The sequence below is a fragment of the Molossus molossus genome, unplaced genomic scaffold (assembly GCF_014108415.1).
Source record: "Molossus molossus isolate mMolMol1 unplaced genomic scaffold, mMolMol1.p scaffold_m16_p_13, whole genome shotgun sequence".
Lineage (NCBI taxonomy): Eukaryota > Metazoa > Chordata > Mammalia > Chiroptera > Molossidae > Molossus > Molossus molossus.
In genome coordinates this window covers 93,187,127-93,202,773 of record NW_023425348.1, presented here as the reverse complement: position 1 = coordinate 93,202,773, position 15,647 = coordinate 93,187,127, and the positions used below count along the sequence as shown (strand labels likewise).

Genomic DNA, 15,647 nt, shown 5'->3' with positions numbered 1-15,647 from the left:
TGACTGTCCTGACAAGAGTGGTTGTAACATGTTCCTAATAAGTACTACAGATTTCACTTTAGAAAATTTGAGGAGTAAAATCTAACCAAGTTATTGTAAAACTTATATGAAAATTTGATGATAGTCAAGAAAAAAATTCTAAAGTATAGTTAGGGGAGATTTGCTTTAACAGATATTAAAAGTTACTATGAAACAATTGTGATTAAAATTTGATGATATTGGCCCAGAAATGGACAAGTAGGTTAAGAGGACATGAAGAAAGTCCTGAAATAGAGACAAGTATGATATCGGTACAGTATTTTTGATCTGTGATTGGGAATCTGCAAATGCAAAGGGCTAAAGTAGTTTTATGTGCATCTTCACCTGCAGGACTGGTTAGCACCCCAGCCCCCGTGTTATTCAGGGCTCAGCTGTAATTCACTGTGTGTCTGGAGGAAAACCAGGCTGAGCCCCATCTGACACTACGTAAAAATAATTCCAGATGAATTAAGGATTTAAATTTTAAGACATAATGCAAAGCTATTAGAAAAAAATTTAGGAGAGTATATATTTAACCTTGGGATAGAATTCTTTAGAAAGAAAAGAAATGGTGAATACAGAATTTTTTTTTTTTTTTTATCCTCACCCGAGGACATCTTTTCATTTTTTGTTCAGGTAGAGTGGGAGGGAGAGAGAGGAACAGAGAGAGAGAGAAATATCGACGTGAAAGGGACACATCGAGTGGTTGCCACCCCCACGACCAACCAGGGCTGGGGACAAACTGCAACCGAGGTACGTGCCCTTAGCGGGATCCGAACCAGGGTCTCTCTGCACCCAGGCTAATGCTCTAACCGCTGAGCCAAACCGGCCAGGGCTGAATACAGAAATTTTCGAATGGCTGAAAGTAAAGTCAAAGACAAATGATAAACTAAAGGTGGGGGAATACACATATGGCAAAGAGTTAATTTCGTAATAACAAAAAGCTGTAGTGTAAGCTCATAAGGGAAAGACAGGCCTCCGGTAGAAAGGAAAGGTAAGGAGGATGCTGCACAGAAAATGATGGCCATAAAGCAAGGGAATTAAAACTATTAAGTAATCATTTTCACTATCAATTGGCAAAATTTAAGGAGCGTACTGTATACTGCTGGTGAAGACACGGAGAAACAGGCACAGTGTTACTAGGGCTGTGAATTTCTGTAACCTTTCAGGAAAGTGATCTGGCAACGTGTGTCCAAAATAAGTGCACCCGTTTTCCTGGCAGTCAGGCCCATATGGAAGAATCTGCCCTATGAAAATATGAGCCCTAGTTGGTAAGGATTGGGTTTCAAGAGCAGTATAGCAGCTGTGTTCATGGTGCAAATATAAACAAAAGAGCCCACAGGTTTCAGTATCACTGATGGGCTAATTGAATAAATTGCAGAATGTTTATTCTATGTAAAAAGTACAACTTTTAAGCATATTTACAATTCCAGTTTATTTGTCACTGATGTGATGATGGTAAAGCTGGGTGCTAGGTGAATGTGCGGCGTTTCCCTGCTGGCTCTGTTGGCCTGGAGAGGCCTGCAGCGAGTCGAGGCGGCAGACAGCTAACGGAGTGGAGCTGCCGTGCTGGCAGGTGGTTGGCCCGGGTGCCTCCGGACCCTGAGCTGCAGGGTTGAGAAGCACTGTCAACTTCTGCTTTATGGGTATTTATATCCTAAGATTGTTTGGCTTGTTGCAGCATAAGCATATATTACTCTAAGTTAGAAAGAAAAAATGAGGGTAATGGAGAAGCAGATGAAGAGTAGACTTTTACTAAAAACTTAATTTCCAGATAAAATAATTCTAGCACAGTGATTTATTTTGTGTTTAAGCATACTTTAAGTGTGGCCCATCTTTCTAGAAACGAACCAGAAATGTTACATGTTATGGTAAAAAGGCATGGAGTATCTGAAAATAATTTATTACTTTCTTCACCCATATGAAATGAAATGGCCTTTCAGATTTATGGATTTACTTTCTGAATATATTTCGGGGTGGAGTGGAGTGTAATTGGTTGCCTGCCTCGGCGAGGATTTCGATTCTTTTTTGAAAAAAAGAATTGAGGCAGTCCCACAGTAAGTTTTTGGTTGTTTTTACAAAAGCATTAATAAAAGGAGAATTCAGATCCATTCTGTGTAGGTGAAGAAAGCAAGAATCCTCACCTTACTTAACAAAAGTAGTTTCTGCGTTAGATTTAGGTCTGTGCTCCTTAGCATTGAGGGATAAGGGGGTGGGGGAGAAAATAAAACTGTTGTTGTCCCTTGGCAAAAAGTGAACACTCTCATTCCTTAGGGAAGAAACTCCTGAAAGAAATCAGTCACACAGACTCTCGTACAGGGCGATACTGATGTTATATGGAGGGTGTTCACAGGTCAGAAGCTGTTATTGTGTGGCTCTTTTTCAACAAGCAAAGACCATTGGAGGGCAAGCCAGTGAAGGCAGTTTTAGCCAAAGACATCTCACTTCTTCAATGCAATAGGTAGTGCCTTTTAAAAACCTTTTAATGTGTGATTTATTTATTCTTTTGAGTAGAGCTGAGAGGAAATTTTCCTTTATACATGGAATAAAGCAAAGATTTGCAGAACTAGATTCATTTAGGTAGTTTAGGCACTCTCTTATTAAGCACCCTCACTTCAGAAGAATTTATATAAATACAAATAGTTAGAACGGGTTAGAAATCATTCTTATCCAGTGGTAAAAGCAAATCTTTTCATGTATTTTATTTAGTAAACTGTTATTAACTTAATTATGGTCATTTATGTTTATTTCAATAACTTTAAAGGAATTGTTTAACAGTTTTCATTATTTAGAAAGTCAGACTTTCACTAATATAGCTTAACCTTCTTACACAGGATTTCAGTTAGAATTGGTTTGTGTCTAATATTCAGTTCTAAGTAATGCCTCAATTTATAAAATTCTGTTTGTTTTTAATTCCTTAATTCTCAATATTCAGTGATGTAGTGTTAAATTGTGCAGGTGTGTTACGTAAGCCACAGTTTATACCTAACTATTATACCAGCCAGTTTTGAAATTGAAGAATTAGTTACCTCTTGATATCTACACAAGAAATTCTACAGTTTCTTATGGGCAATTAATAATTGACAATAGTCATAACAATTTGTTTCATTATTTTAAGGTTAGAGTTGTTTGTTGGTTTTATATATTCAATATCTTTGAGAGGCCTGCTTGGCACATTTCCAGGGCCGATTGAGGCCGCATCAGTTCATCACATCCGCAGACCTGATGTGGCCCAGAGCCCCTGGCAGGCCCTTGTGGCTAGTGAGTGTGCCGTTGGTTGATGTGTGCTCTCTTCTCTTTCAGACGGGGAACCGGTGCTTTCAAATCCAGAGTGGGACTGCCCGCGCCTGCTCCTGTTATCAATAGCAAATATGGACTCAGAGAAACAGATAAACGTTTAAATAGGCTTAAAAAGTTAGGTGACAGCAGCAAAAATTCAGACAGTCAATCTGTCAGCTCTAACACTGATGCAGACACCACTCAGGAAAAAAACAATGCAAGTAAGTAAGGGAGATTGATAAGCATCTTTTTTTAAGAATTTGTTTTCACAGAATTTGTTTTCTAAGGTGTGCTTCAATAGTTTTGATCTTTTAAATATTGAGAGAAAGACTCATGCACTTCGGCAGCATCATTCTAGAAATGATTTGCCCACAAAAGCAAGCTGTCTCCGGCCTCCAGATTCAGTGCGCTGTTCTAGGCTAGATTGTCTGCTTTCGCGAATGCTTGGTAACTGGGTATTAAATTCTTCATCCTGTGTTCTAGGGTCATTATGTTTATGTTTGAGAGAAGCATTTTCAAGGTGTTAGTTTCACTGTAGTTATAATTATGTCACAGTGTCCTCCGAGAAGACAGGACTGGGTGGAACCGTACAGGCACGTACATCTTCCTGGCCTAGCCAGGAAGGATGGACTTGGGGAATCATAGCTTCTGGCTTCAAGGTTGCCACCTTTTTACTACTAACTTGCCATTTTTAAAATGAACCTGACCCAGTTTACTAAACCACCAGTTACCAGACTCAGAATTATGATAAAGGAGCATTTTGAATGTCCCTGTGCTATGAAATATTAGCCGCTACCGCAAGTAGCAAGATGGAAAGGAGAAAGAAGCAAGCTTTAAGATACCAGCCGGGGGTGGGAGGGGCAGGGCGGCGCAAGACCTAATGGAACTGGAAAAAGAGAGAATGAAGAATAAAGAGGAAAGAAAGAAGAAGCCTAAACAAACAGAAGAAAACGAGTCATCTTGGTAGAACTTTGAAGTCCTGGACCCATTCTAGTTGCTACTGCTTTTCGTCTGGGTAACACCAATTTTCTCTAGTTCCTCTGCAGCAGTAGGCTCTTCAGTCTGACTTATCCAGTGGTAAAAGCAAGTCTTCTAAGGTCTTTTATTTACTAAAATTTTATTAACTTAATTATGGTCATTTATGTTTATTTCAATAACTTGAAAGGAATTTAAAGTTTTTATTATTTAGAAAGTCAGACTTTCACTAATATAGCCTAGGCTTCTTATATAGACAGGAATCAAACTAGAAAGTGTTGACTTGGTGATCCCCAGAGGATGCCTGCTTCGGCACTCTAAATGTTCGCAGCTATTTCTTAGTACCCGAGTGCCTCCGAGACCTGGGCCCTTCTCCCTGTCCTCTCGTGTTTCCAGCCCAGCACGGAGCACGCCCCTCCTTTGCAGAACACCTCAAAGACAAGGGAAGGTGTTCCCCATGATGGTGAAGCTCACTGCCGTGAATTCACAAATCTGCCTGCTGCTGGCGGGAGTCAGGGGCCAGGCACGACCCCTGTCGTGTAAAAGTAATCCTGTGTATTGTCCAGTTTATCATGTCCAAAGTGAACAAAAGAAGAGCAGTTAGTCCGTCATTGACTGTGGACTGTTGGTTCTAATAATAAATGCAGCATAATCAATGTTTGTTTTCTGAGTCTGGTTCCTTGGTGAAATGTGAGACTTGTGAGACCTGTACGTGGAGAAGGCCGTGGTGCTGTCCACGTTGAGTGGCTCTGACATTCGTAGGGGTGTTTTGTGTTTTCATGCATTAGCTATATGCCTAATGTGTAGATTCTGAGCTCAGTACTCCACTTAGTTTAATAAACTAAAAACTTATTAAAAGCCTGGTAGGAGTGGAAGAGATACCAAGCTGTAGGAGACTCGGGCCCCTCCCTCAGGGAGCCATAGTCCCAGCACAGGACAGGGGCACAAGTAACGACCCAGAGCCCACACTGTAAGTGGCATTTTGTCAGGTCCAGGGGGAAGAAGTTGTCCCTCTGAGCCGTAGTCTGCAGGACAGAAATGCCACACTTTCCCGTGGCTGCTGATGTGAGGGCACTGACTTCACCCAGCTCCTTTCTGCAGTCAGTGACAGTGCTTTGGGCTGGCGTTCTGGCGGAGGCCGTGTGAAGGCGTGCCCAGCGCCCTACAGCAGCCGCAGGCCCACTCCAGCCCGCACGCAGGGCACATCATGTGCTCACGCAGCCTGGCCTCTGACTCTCCCGTGCATTCTTCTAGGCTGTGTTTCTTCCAGTGTGTGTCTCAGACCCACCCTCACACCTGTGAAAGGAGACTCTGGGACCGCAGCTGGTAGCAGAGCCAGAGCCTCCTGAGCCTTGCCCCCAAGGGAGGTGGCTCGTACTGTGTGGACAGACTTGGAGTGTACTTCCCGTGCGCAGCTGCCCACATTTATCCTGCCGCTTGTCTAGAATTTAGTGGCCCACAGAGGAACTGCTTTCCTCCAGCAGCTCGTATATTCTGAAAGAAACATTGCTGCTTAGTGAGAAGAAACATTATTTCTTCCTTCCACACACATCCTTTTAAAAATGTTTTTTAATCTTCACCCACGGATATGGTTTTTATTGATTTTAGAGAGAGAGGAAGGGGAGGAGAGAGAGAAAAACATTGATGTGAGAGAGAAACATCAGTCAGTTGCCTCCCATACGCACTTTAACCAGGGATAGAACCTGAAACCCAGGTATGTGCCTTGACCAGAGATTGAACCCACAACCTTTTGGTGTACAGGACAATGCTCCAAGCAACTGAGTCAGCCAGTCAGGGCCAGATCCTTTTTTGAGAGGTGTCTGGAGAGCCGCAACCTGATTGTTTGCGTAAGCATTCAGAGAGAGGGGACAAGAAGTCCATTTCCACACGTTCTGCTCGCAAGCCTGAGTCCTACCATTATTGGGAGATTATGTTTTTTCAGGTCTCTTGTTCCTCGACAGCTGGGCCACCCCTGTAGTCAGGGCTGTGATATGGAATGTCTGTCACTGTAAATGCCGCAAGTCGGTGCAGAGCCCAGAAGACTGGGCCAGCGGAATACGTTTACCTTCACTAAGGAGCACCTGTCCTTGAGGCAGGGGCCGCGGCCACAGCTCTCGCTCTGTCACAGACAGCACTCGCTGACCGGGCTGCTGCAGTGTCCTCCCCAAAGCCCGTTCCAGGCAGCCGCTGCCAGTCTGTGCTGGTCACGTCAGGTGGAAGCTGGGTGTGGTCCTTGATTACCTCGGTTCATATTGACAGTGTGGCTGCAGCCCTGGCATGTGGGGAGCTCTGATGTCACTCGGCTGCTCTGGTGTCTGGCTGTGGTTCTTGATTTCCATGCAGGGCTGCCTTATGACTTTGAGGACACCCTGAAATGACTGTGAGGGCCATGCCGTGGCTCCTGTATCCATTAGTCGGGACTGGCGTACCTTAGAGACAGTACTTAAAAACTTGGGATCTTGAACCCTAGACCTCAGTTCAAATCCCATCTCTGCCACTTGCCAGATGGACAGTCTTAGGCACACTAGTCCATGTGAGCTTGGTTTTCACACAGTTAACCACTCTTACTCCAAAAAATGCTGATTAGCATTGAAATCATACCAAGTTGGCCTTTTGCACACACCTACTATATAATAATTTCTAAGGATCTGTATCTCCACCTTAAGTTACTGTTGAGGTGTATGCATTTGGTGTTTGTCCTAGCTAGTGGAGGGGAGTGTGAGTGCTGGCTCCCGGCCACCACAGGTGTACCTGATCTCCGCGGTGGCCGCTGTCCTCCTCCTCCACCCCATTGTCACTGATACGCTCAGTGCCTAAGGATAGTGCGGCCCTTTGGGGACAGTGGGGAGCCCTTGGCACTTGCTACGCTGTCATCTTAGTCACTTTGCTCACACGTCAGCCTAACTTGCTTCTGTCATTTTTGACCTTTGACTGGGTAAGCACACCTTTTAGCTGGACTTTTGATGAGGTCATAGTTTTTAGACAAAATGAGAATACACTCTAACTGCATAAACGTAAGGGAAACGAGGCGTAGCATCAGCTAGTCTGGTCTGTGCTGTGCAGAGAGCGAGAGCAGTGACCCGAGTGGTTCACTAGGCAGCTCAGTGTCCGTGGCAAGGACGGGGACAAGGGGGACAGCCGAGACCCAGAGTCACCATCAGATGAGGTTCATTGAAGGAGTTACGATGTGTCCAAGGAACGGGACTGCCAGGCATCGTGGGATACATAGCACAGTGTCCTATCCTATGTAGAAAGTCATGGCGGGCTCCCTGGGAGAAGTGTTTTCTAAGCTGAATCTTTTTGTTAATCCTCACCCGAGGATGTTTTTCCATTTATCTTCAGATAGAGTGGGAGGGAAGGAAAGAGAGAGAGAGAGCGATGTGAGAGAGACATTGATTGGTTGCCTCCCACACAACCCTGACCAGGGCCAGGGACTGAACCATAACCGAGGTACATGCACTTGACTGGAATCGAACCCGCGACTTGTTGGTCCGTGGGCCCATGCTCTAACCACTGAGCAAAACCATCAGGGCATCCTAAGCTGAATCTTGAAGAGGGTGAGAAGTTGACCAAGGGAAGCATATTCAATGCAGAAGGGAACTTTACTTTTAAAAATACAAGGGGATGAGTGTAGGACTTGGATAAGTACAGTTTATCATGGCTGGAAAAGAAGGTGGGAAGAAGCGACATGAACATAATTTAAAACGTTAGACTTTGTTCCTAGGGCAGTAGGTCATTGAAAGGTGTAGATCCCAGACATGACGTGGGAGCTAGTGCCCCAGTTCAGGCAGGGGATCGTGGCCTTGGCAGCGGGGAGGACGGCCGCACTGACGTGCAGCAGTAAAGCAGGTGTCAAGAATGACCTCCCGGTTTCCGGTACTATTGCCCGAAATGAGGACTTGGAGGAGAAGCAGCCACGAGACTCAATGGGGAGTTCAGTTTAAGGGAGTTCACGGCGGGGCTCTGAGGTAGCCTCGGAGAGATCCAGATGACAGCGGGTATTTGGCGCCACGGTCTGCCCTTCAGGAGAGAATCGCTGGAGGAAGTGGCTCAGGGGCTCCCTGCAGGTCACTGGTAACAGCCACAGGAGTGGGTGTTTATCACCGGAGAGAGTGGTTTTCCAAGGGCGAGGATGCAGTGTCGGGCAGATGGAGGAAGAGTGCCAAGGGGAGAGGGTTTCTAGGAAGATGAATGGTTAGCAATGTCACTCTCTGCAAAGAAAGGTAAGGGCCGAAAGTGTGCACTGGATCTCACGACCTGGAGGGTGTCCGGTGGGCCAAGGCCCTCCTGCGAAGGGCAGGCGGATCCAGATTTCAGGGGGGTCGCTGTCAGGAAGGCGATGTGTACGTGATTGTAGCGCACAGCTGACTGCAGGTGTGCAACGAGCCGGGTGGGAAAATAAGGTGGAGAACCCAACACCAAGCTCGGCCATAGAACAGTCCTTGAAGAGTCCAGCTGAGCAGAGGACCACCTCTGGGAGAGCGGGGCATGGGGCACAGGTGCGCGTTCCCTGCGTCCACCTCGAAGGAAGCCTTGTAAGCAGGATTCCCTGAATCCTTATATTTTACAAGCAATTTATTGCCCAGCCAGTGTGGCTCAGCGGACTGAGCATCCTCCCATGGACTGAGAGGACCCAGTTTGATTCCCGGTCAGGGCACGTGCCCAGGCTGCGGGCTCGATCCCCAGTAGGGGGCGTGCAGGAGGCAGCCAATCGATATTTCGCATCGATGTGTCTCCCTTCCTCTTTAAAAAAATTAATAAAAACATATTAAAACATAATAATTTCTAGCAGTGTTTATATAATTCCAGTTTATATATATCAGTTCTCAAATGGCATCCAAAATTACTACTACTATTAGAAAAATAGTGGCTTCCGTGGTAAGAGCCCACACAGAGGCGCGCGTTCTTGGTTCAGTCAGGGGATCTCGCCCCGGGAGTTCCACTGGTTTGGATGCCTCGGGGCCGTTTATGAGCCAGTCTTGAGTACAGAGCCCTCCGTTCTCGGTGGTGCGATACTGTTGGAAAGCCCGTTCCTCATTCTTGCTCTTCTCAGTAAAAACTGACGGATGGCGACTTACTCGCTTGGCCACGCAGAAGGAGCAGTCGCCCTGGCCACCCTCAGGCTTGTAGTGAGCGACAGTCGTCAGGCAGCGTGCTGGGCTTGCCCACATTCATCGTTTCTTGTTCTCATTCTCTGATGAGAGAGGGTGATTGTTTGGTCGTCTCAGCTTCCCTGCTGAATAATTTGAAAGGAGTATTTTGGAGGGGAAGCGGTCTTCAGGTTGGGAATGTGGGAGACAGAGAAGTTGACTCCTAAAACTGTATACATAGATCCGAATGTAAACGCAGAGAAAAGCAGGAGAAAGGCAGAAAGTCGGTGGCAGCCGCGGGCACTGGCGTCCCATGCAAGCCTCGGTAAAGCCCTCCAGCTGTCGCCTTGGTTCTCAGGTGGCTCCCAGTAGGGCATCCCAGCCTTTCTCTGTCCTTGGCCAGAGGACGGAGGTTCCAGCGGTGTGCTGCCTCCCTCTGGGCGTGGGCTCAGGCAGGCCCAGCAGCGGGGGGCCGCGAGCTCTGCAGCCTGGTGCGGTTCTTCGGGGCGACTGTCTACCGGGGACACAACGTGTGGTTCCTAGGAACAATTGGAACAATTGGAACAGATTTGTCTTTTTGAGCCCATTCACGATATAGCTCTTGACTCAGTGAGTAATTGGCTACTAGAAACCTATTTAAAATGATGATTCTAAGAATTTGTGAAACAGAATAAAAACTGTGATTTTCCCCCCTTAGGTCTGCTTCAAATCTTTTATGTGGAAAAAGACTAAATCAGGAAAAGAAGTACTTATTTTGGACCAGTACCATGATCAGTGAAGGACCAGAATACAGTGAAATCTTGTACTTGGTACTAGGAGCTCTTTCAACACCAAATTTAAATGAGAATAGATGCTCCAAAAATTGGAGGCAGAATTGGAGAGCAGTGCAGGAACGCTTAGTGCAGGCCGAGGCAGGCGGGGCGCTGTCCTCCGCGTCGGCGTCACCCAGCCGTCTGGCCGAGAGGCTGGTTTGGGGCATTGTTCAGTATCACCCAGGCTGCTTCTCATCCTTTTCTCTGTTTGTTTGTTTGTTTAACTTCGCAGCTTCTAGCCGAAAATCTCCAGTTGGTGTGAAGAAGACCAGCAAGAGCAGAACATTGACAAGGCAGTCTGTGTCAGCAATCCCAGCTTCTTCCAACTCTACCTCATCCAAGCTAGCTCATGTAAATAGTTCCAGGGTACCAAAGAAACTGAAGAGGCCCGCAAAGACTCTGCTTTCTAAGGTGAAATTACGAAATCACTGCAGACGGCTGGAGCAGAAGAGCGCTTCGAGAAAGCTCGAGATGGGAAACTTAGTCCTTAAAGAGCCTAAAGTAGTTCTGTATAAAAATTTGCCCATTAAAAAAGATAAGGAGCCGGAGGGACCAGTACAAGCCGCAGTGGCTAGTGGGTGCTTAACCAGACATGCAGCACGAGAGCACAGACAGAACTCTGGGCGCGGGGCCCCTCCGCCCGGGGAGGGCGTTCCGGGCACCTACACGACCCGGCGGTCCGTGAGGACGAGAGTGAATCTGAAGGAGACCTCTGACATCAAGCTTGAACCAAATACGTCCGAAGACTATGAAAGCAGCCTGGCTGAGCCTCGCCCAGACGGCGAGCAGCTGACCCCTGCGACGCAGGGAGAAGAACTGGCCCAGGACTCTGTGCAGGAGGAGGAGGCACGGTGTCCGAAGAGTGACAGCGGCATTGCGAAGAAGAAGTCCCGGCAAGGAAAACTTGGGAGACAGTTGGGGAAAGCAGAGGAACCCACTGCGGTGCATGGTCCCCCTGGGAGAGCCGGGGTGCCCGGTGTGCTGGGGCCCCTCCCGGACCAGGGCGAGCACAGCGGCTCAGAGGGTGTGCCCGGCAGCTACATGGACTGGGCGCCCTCGCCTGTTGATGGCTCGGTGGTGACATCAGACAGCTGCAAAACGAAAGACGGCTTCAGAACTGCAAAAAGTAAAAAGAAGAGGCGGATCACAAGGTATGATGCACAGTTAATCCTGGAGAATAATTCTGGGATTCCCAAATTGACTCTTCGCAGGCGTCACGATAGCAGCAGCAAGACCAACGACCCAGAGAACGATGGAATGAATTCTTCCAAAATAAGCATCAAGTTGAGTAAAGACCATGAGAACGATAACAATCTCTATGTAGCAAAGCTTAATAATGGATTTAACTCAGGATCGGGCAGTAGTGCTACAAAATTAAAAATCCAGCTCAAGCGGGATGAGGAGAGTCGGGGGCCGTGTACAGAGGGGCTTCACGAAAACGGGGTGTGCTGCAGTGACCCTCTCTCTCTCCTGGAGTCGAGAATGGAAGTCGATGACTATAGTCAGTACGAGGAAGAAAGTACAGACGATTCCTCCTCTTCGGAGGGGGACGAAGAGGAGGATGACTATGATGATGACTTTGAAGATGACTTTATTCCCCTTCCCCCAGCCAAGCGATTGAGGCTAATAGTTGGGAAAGACTCTATAGATATTGACATTTCTTCCAGGAGAAGAGAAGATCAGTCCTTGCGGCTTAACGCGTAAGCTCGGGGCCTTGTCTGACCTGGGATAAGCTACTTCAATAAAAATTCCGATGTGTTCCTCAACTGAAACGTTTGAGCGGCGGCACTTCTCTCGTTTCTTCACTTAGCAGCAGAACATGTAGAACGTGAACAGCGTACTGACTCTTCTGAAGTCTGCTTTGTGCACATTTTTATTGTACTTTTTAAATAGCCTTCTTACGTGCAATCCTGAGGTAGGTAAAGCCTGTCGTCAAGTCGAGGCTCGCGCAAGCTGTCCGGGGTTAGCAGCTCTCCGCACGGGACGCTGAACACAGTCACGTGGCTGCACAGGTTCTTTCTGACTTCGAGGGGTCAGCGGGCTCTTCCCTCTGTGACTAAACGTGATCCGAGCCCACCGCAGTAGCAGCGTGTTGAGGTTTTCTAGCACAGCTAACATCACCAGCAGCAGTCTTGGCTTTTCGGTTTCTTCGCTAAATGTTCCCCTGGAGTTTGGTCAGTCCCACAGTGTTTGCTGGCCAGGCGTCCTGTGCGTGGCCTCGGCTACCAGCAGACCATCAGTGGGAAGGCCAGTTGGGTTCTTGAAAAGTACAGTTACCACGCGTGACGGCCAGCTTCTCAGTACATCATATGTACGAGGTTAGCAGTGTGCAGGAGGGGTTTCAGTACAGCGTATTTATTGCTTGTCCTGTAAATTAAAGACCTTGTATTTAACACTTTTCAATACTTTTAGATAAATTGTTCTCTGCAAGAATGGTGCTTATTTTTTCAGAAACTTGCTGTGAGCAGTGTGGAGGCGACAAGCAGTCTGCCCTGGGAACTGCAGCGGTCTTGGTTGGGGGCTTCGAGTTTTCTGTTGCACTTGTAAAATGCTACAAGGAATATTAAAAACTCTATTCACTTTAACTTATAATAGTTTATGAAATAAAAACATGAGTCACAGCTTTTGTTCTGTGGTAACCTATAAAAATGTTTGTCTTTGAAATTCAATGTAAAGAACTGAAAGCAATGTATATGTTGTAAATATTTGTGTGTTGTGAGAAATTTTTGTCATAAGAAATTAAAAGAACTTACCAGGAAGGTTTTTAAGTTTAGAAATATCCATGCCAATAAAATAGGAAATTATAAATACATAGTTTTAAGCACTGCATCAGTGGGAGTTTTTGGCTTATGTTAGTTTATGTATGAAAATATCAAAGAGTTTTTTACTATATTACCAGTTAAACAAAAAGAAGAGTCAGATTTAATTTGTTTTTGAAGCACTTTGAGAAGATAAATTAATTTTAAGTAACTTAATGAGCAAAATTTTACTACTTTATGTTCAGTACCATCCTTTTATGTTTCCGGATTACTTTACAAGTCATCAGACGGCGAGTCGGGGGCATGAGTCTGCACCGGTGCGGGCACCCGCGGGGTCTCTGGGAGGGCCGTGTACCTGGGTGCACGTGGCCCTAAGCAGCGCCGGCGCAGGGGTTCCTGCGGTGTCCTGAAAGGTCGCCCCGGTTTCAGTGTGGAATCCGCAGGTGATCAGAGTCCCGCGGAGACTCTGTCGCCCCTGGATTCCCGCCACTTCCCCGATTCTGGGAGGTGAAGCTCCTTAACACTATTGCCAGTAGGTTCCAAGTAGAAATTAATAATATTCATAAAAGTTTCTTAAATGTAGACGTTTTTTCTCCTTACGTTCTTCAAGGCATTACGTCTATAGTCTTGTGTTGTCTCATTCTCCTGTGTTACGGTGCGGTTAATCCCTCAGGTATTAATGTGGCAGCACGTGGCACCACCCAGCCCCCCCGCTCCGTCTCGAGTCCTCACTGGCCGAGGGGCGGCCCCAGGCCGGCTGTCCCGGCTCTCGGAGCACTTTACAGACCACAGCCAGGCCTCACGTGTCCCTGTGGCGAAGTGTGAGACTCACGAGGAAGGTCAGGCGTAGACCCTGTGTCTGGAAATACCAGGGAGCAGGGGTCACCTCTTCATCCCCACTTAGCTCGGAGTGTTTTGTAGACAGGACCATACCATGAACTGCTTCTTGGAATACCAACAATAGCCGCTTCAGGAATTTCAGACTTACGGAAAAAGTAATAAAATGTATTTCCCACTTCTCTCCATTTTTAAGCTTCATCCTAGTAATTTATGATGTTAGTTTTAACTGTGTCGCGGCCTCGTCCTTTGAGGCTGACCTTCCCGTGGTCTGAACAGTGACACCTGGTCGCAGTCCCTGCCCGGGAGTCGGTGCACACCAGCTCGGCAGCCATGCAGACCCTCCCAGGGAAACCTCCTTTCCGGTGTTGAAGTCGGGGGCCTCCGAGCGGGGCAGCTCCGCCATGTGCTGACCCCGGGAAGAGGTCAATCAGACTTTCCTTCAGTAAGACTCTCAGCTTGAGCTTTTGCAATGAATGGTCAAGACGTTCGCATTGTAAGAATTAGGAAATGATCGTAGAAATATATGTAAAGTATTCAATTTTCAATCATTTTTCAAACTACTGTTTTAAATTGTTTTGCTGAGTTGTAATACTTTTGAGATACAATGTATTCCTTGTACTGAAAGAATGAAAAAAGGACTTTTTCAGCATTTGAGGTAAGTTCTTTAACGTTTCATTAAAAACATTTTTTACAAATATTTTGTACATGCACTTGCAGTATTGAGGTTAATCATTTTAATAAATTCAGAAATTAAAACAGTTTGGCCAGTGTTCGCTGTATCTGAGAAGAAAAGATCAAAGTGATTTTTTCCCACAGGGTTTTCGTTTCAAGTAGAATTTACAAAGTCAGCGTTTCTGACACGTTTTCAGTCACAGTGTTGAGTTCTTGGACCCTGGTCTCCTTTTGTTTCTGGTTTAGAAGAACTTTTTGGCCCTGGCCGGTTTGGCTCAGCGGTTAGAACGTCGGCCTGCGGTCCCAAGAGACCCGGGTTCAGTTCCCGCTAAGGGCACGTACCTCAGTTGCAGTGTGTCCCCGGCCCTGGTTGGTCGTGTGGGTGGCCACTACTCGATGTGTCCCTTTCACGATGTTTCTCTCTCTCTCTCTCCCTCCCACTCTATCTGAACAAAATATCAGAAAAAAAAAAAAAGAAGACCTTTTTGACACTCAGTTTAAAAGAAGGGGTAAGCACTCATTCTCTCTACAGAGGCTACTTTCTTAAAAGGTACTTTTTTTTGCATTTCTTTTTTTTTTTTTAAATCCTCACCCGAGGACATTTATTGTTCAGGTAGAGTGGGAGGGAGAGAGAGGAAGAGAGAGAGAGAGAAACATCAACGTGAAGGGACACATCGAGTGGCTGCCACCCGCACGACCGACCAGGGCCGGGGACAAACTGCAACCGAGGTACATGCCCTTAGCGGGAACCGAACCCGGGTCTCTCCGGACCGCAGGCCGACGCTCTAACCGCTGAGCCAAACCGGCCAGGGCTCTTAAAAGGTACTTTTTTATTGAGTTTTAGAGGGGGAGAGAGAAATCAATCGGCTGCCTCCTGCGTGCCCCCTACCGGGGGATCAAGTCCTCAACCTGGGCATGTTCCCGACCGAAAATCGAACCAGCAACCTTTCCATGTACTGGACAGCACCCAACCAACCAAGCCTTACCAGCCAGGGCAACAGGGAGCATACTTTTAATTTTTGAAAATATGTTTGTAGCCCTGGCCGGTTTGGCTCAGCAGATGGAGCGTCGGTCTGCGGTCCAGAGAGACCCGGGTTTGGTTCGCGCTAAGGGCACGTACCTCGGTTGCAGTTTGTCCCCGGTCCTGGTTGGGTTGTGCGGGTGGCAGCCACTCGATGTGTCCCTTTCACGTCGATGTTTCT

The 15,647-nt window shown here is 46.8% G+C and overlaps 1 protein-coding gene across 14 annotated transcripts in view; it reads left to right on the top strand.

The window, feature by feature from the left end:
- KMT5B (lysine methyltransferase 5B) overlaps window positions 1–14,295 on the top strand; it is a 58,679-nt gene extending 44,384 nt beyond the window's left edge. For 6 of the 14 annotated variants that reach the window (XM_036259797.1, XM_036259798.1, XM_036259792.1 and 3 more), the window contains 2 exons: window positions 3,322–3,518; window positions 10,407–11,979. In XM_036259797.1, the coding sequence (XP_036115690.1) occupies window positions 3,322–3,518; window positions 10,407–11,878 (1,669 nt within the window). In that variant the 3' untranslated portion in view covers window positions 11,879–11,979. Of the gene's footprint in view, window positions 1–3,321; window positions 3,519–10,406 lie in introns of all 14 variants that reach the window. The other 8 variants (XM_036259801.1, XM_036259803.1, XM_036259802.1 and 5 more) reach the window with 3 other exon arrangements.
- Window positions 14,296–15,647: the final 1,352 nt, after the last annotated feature.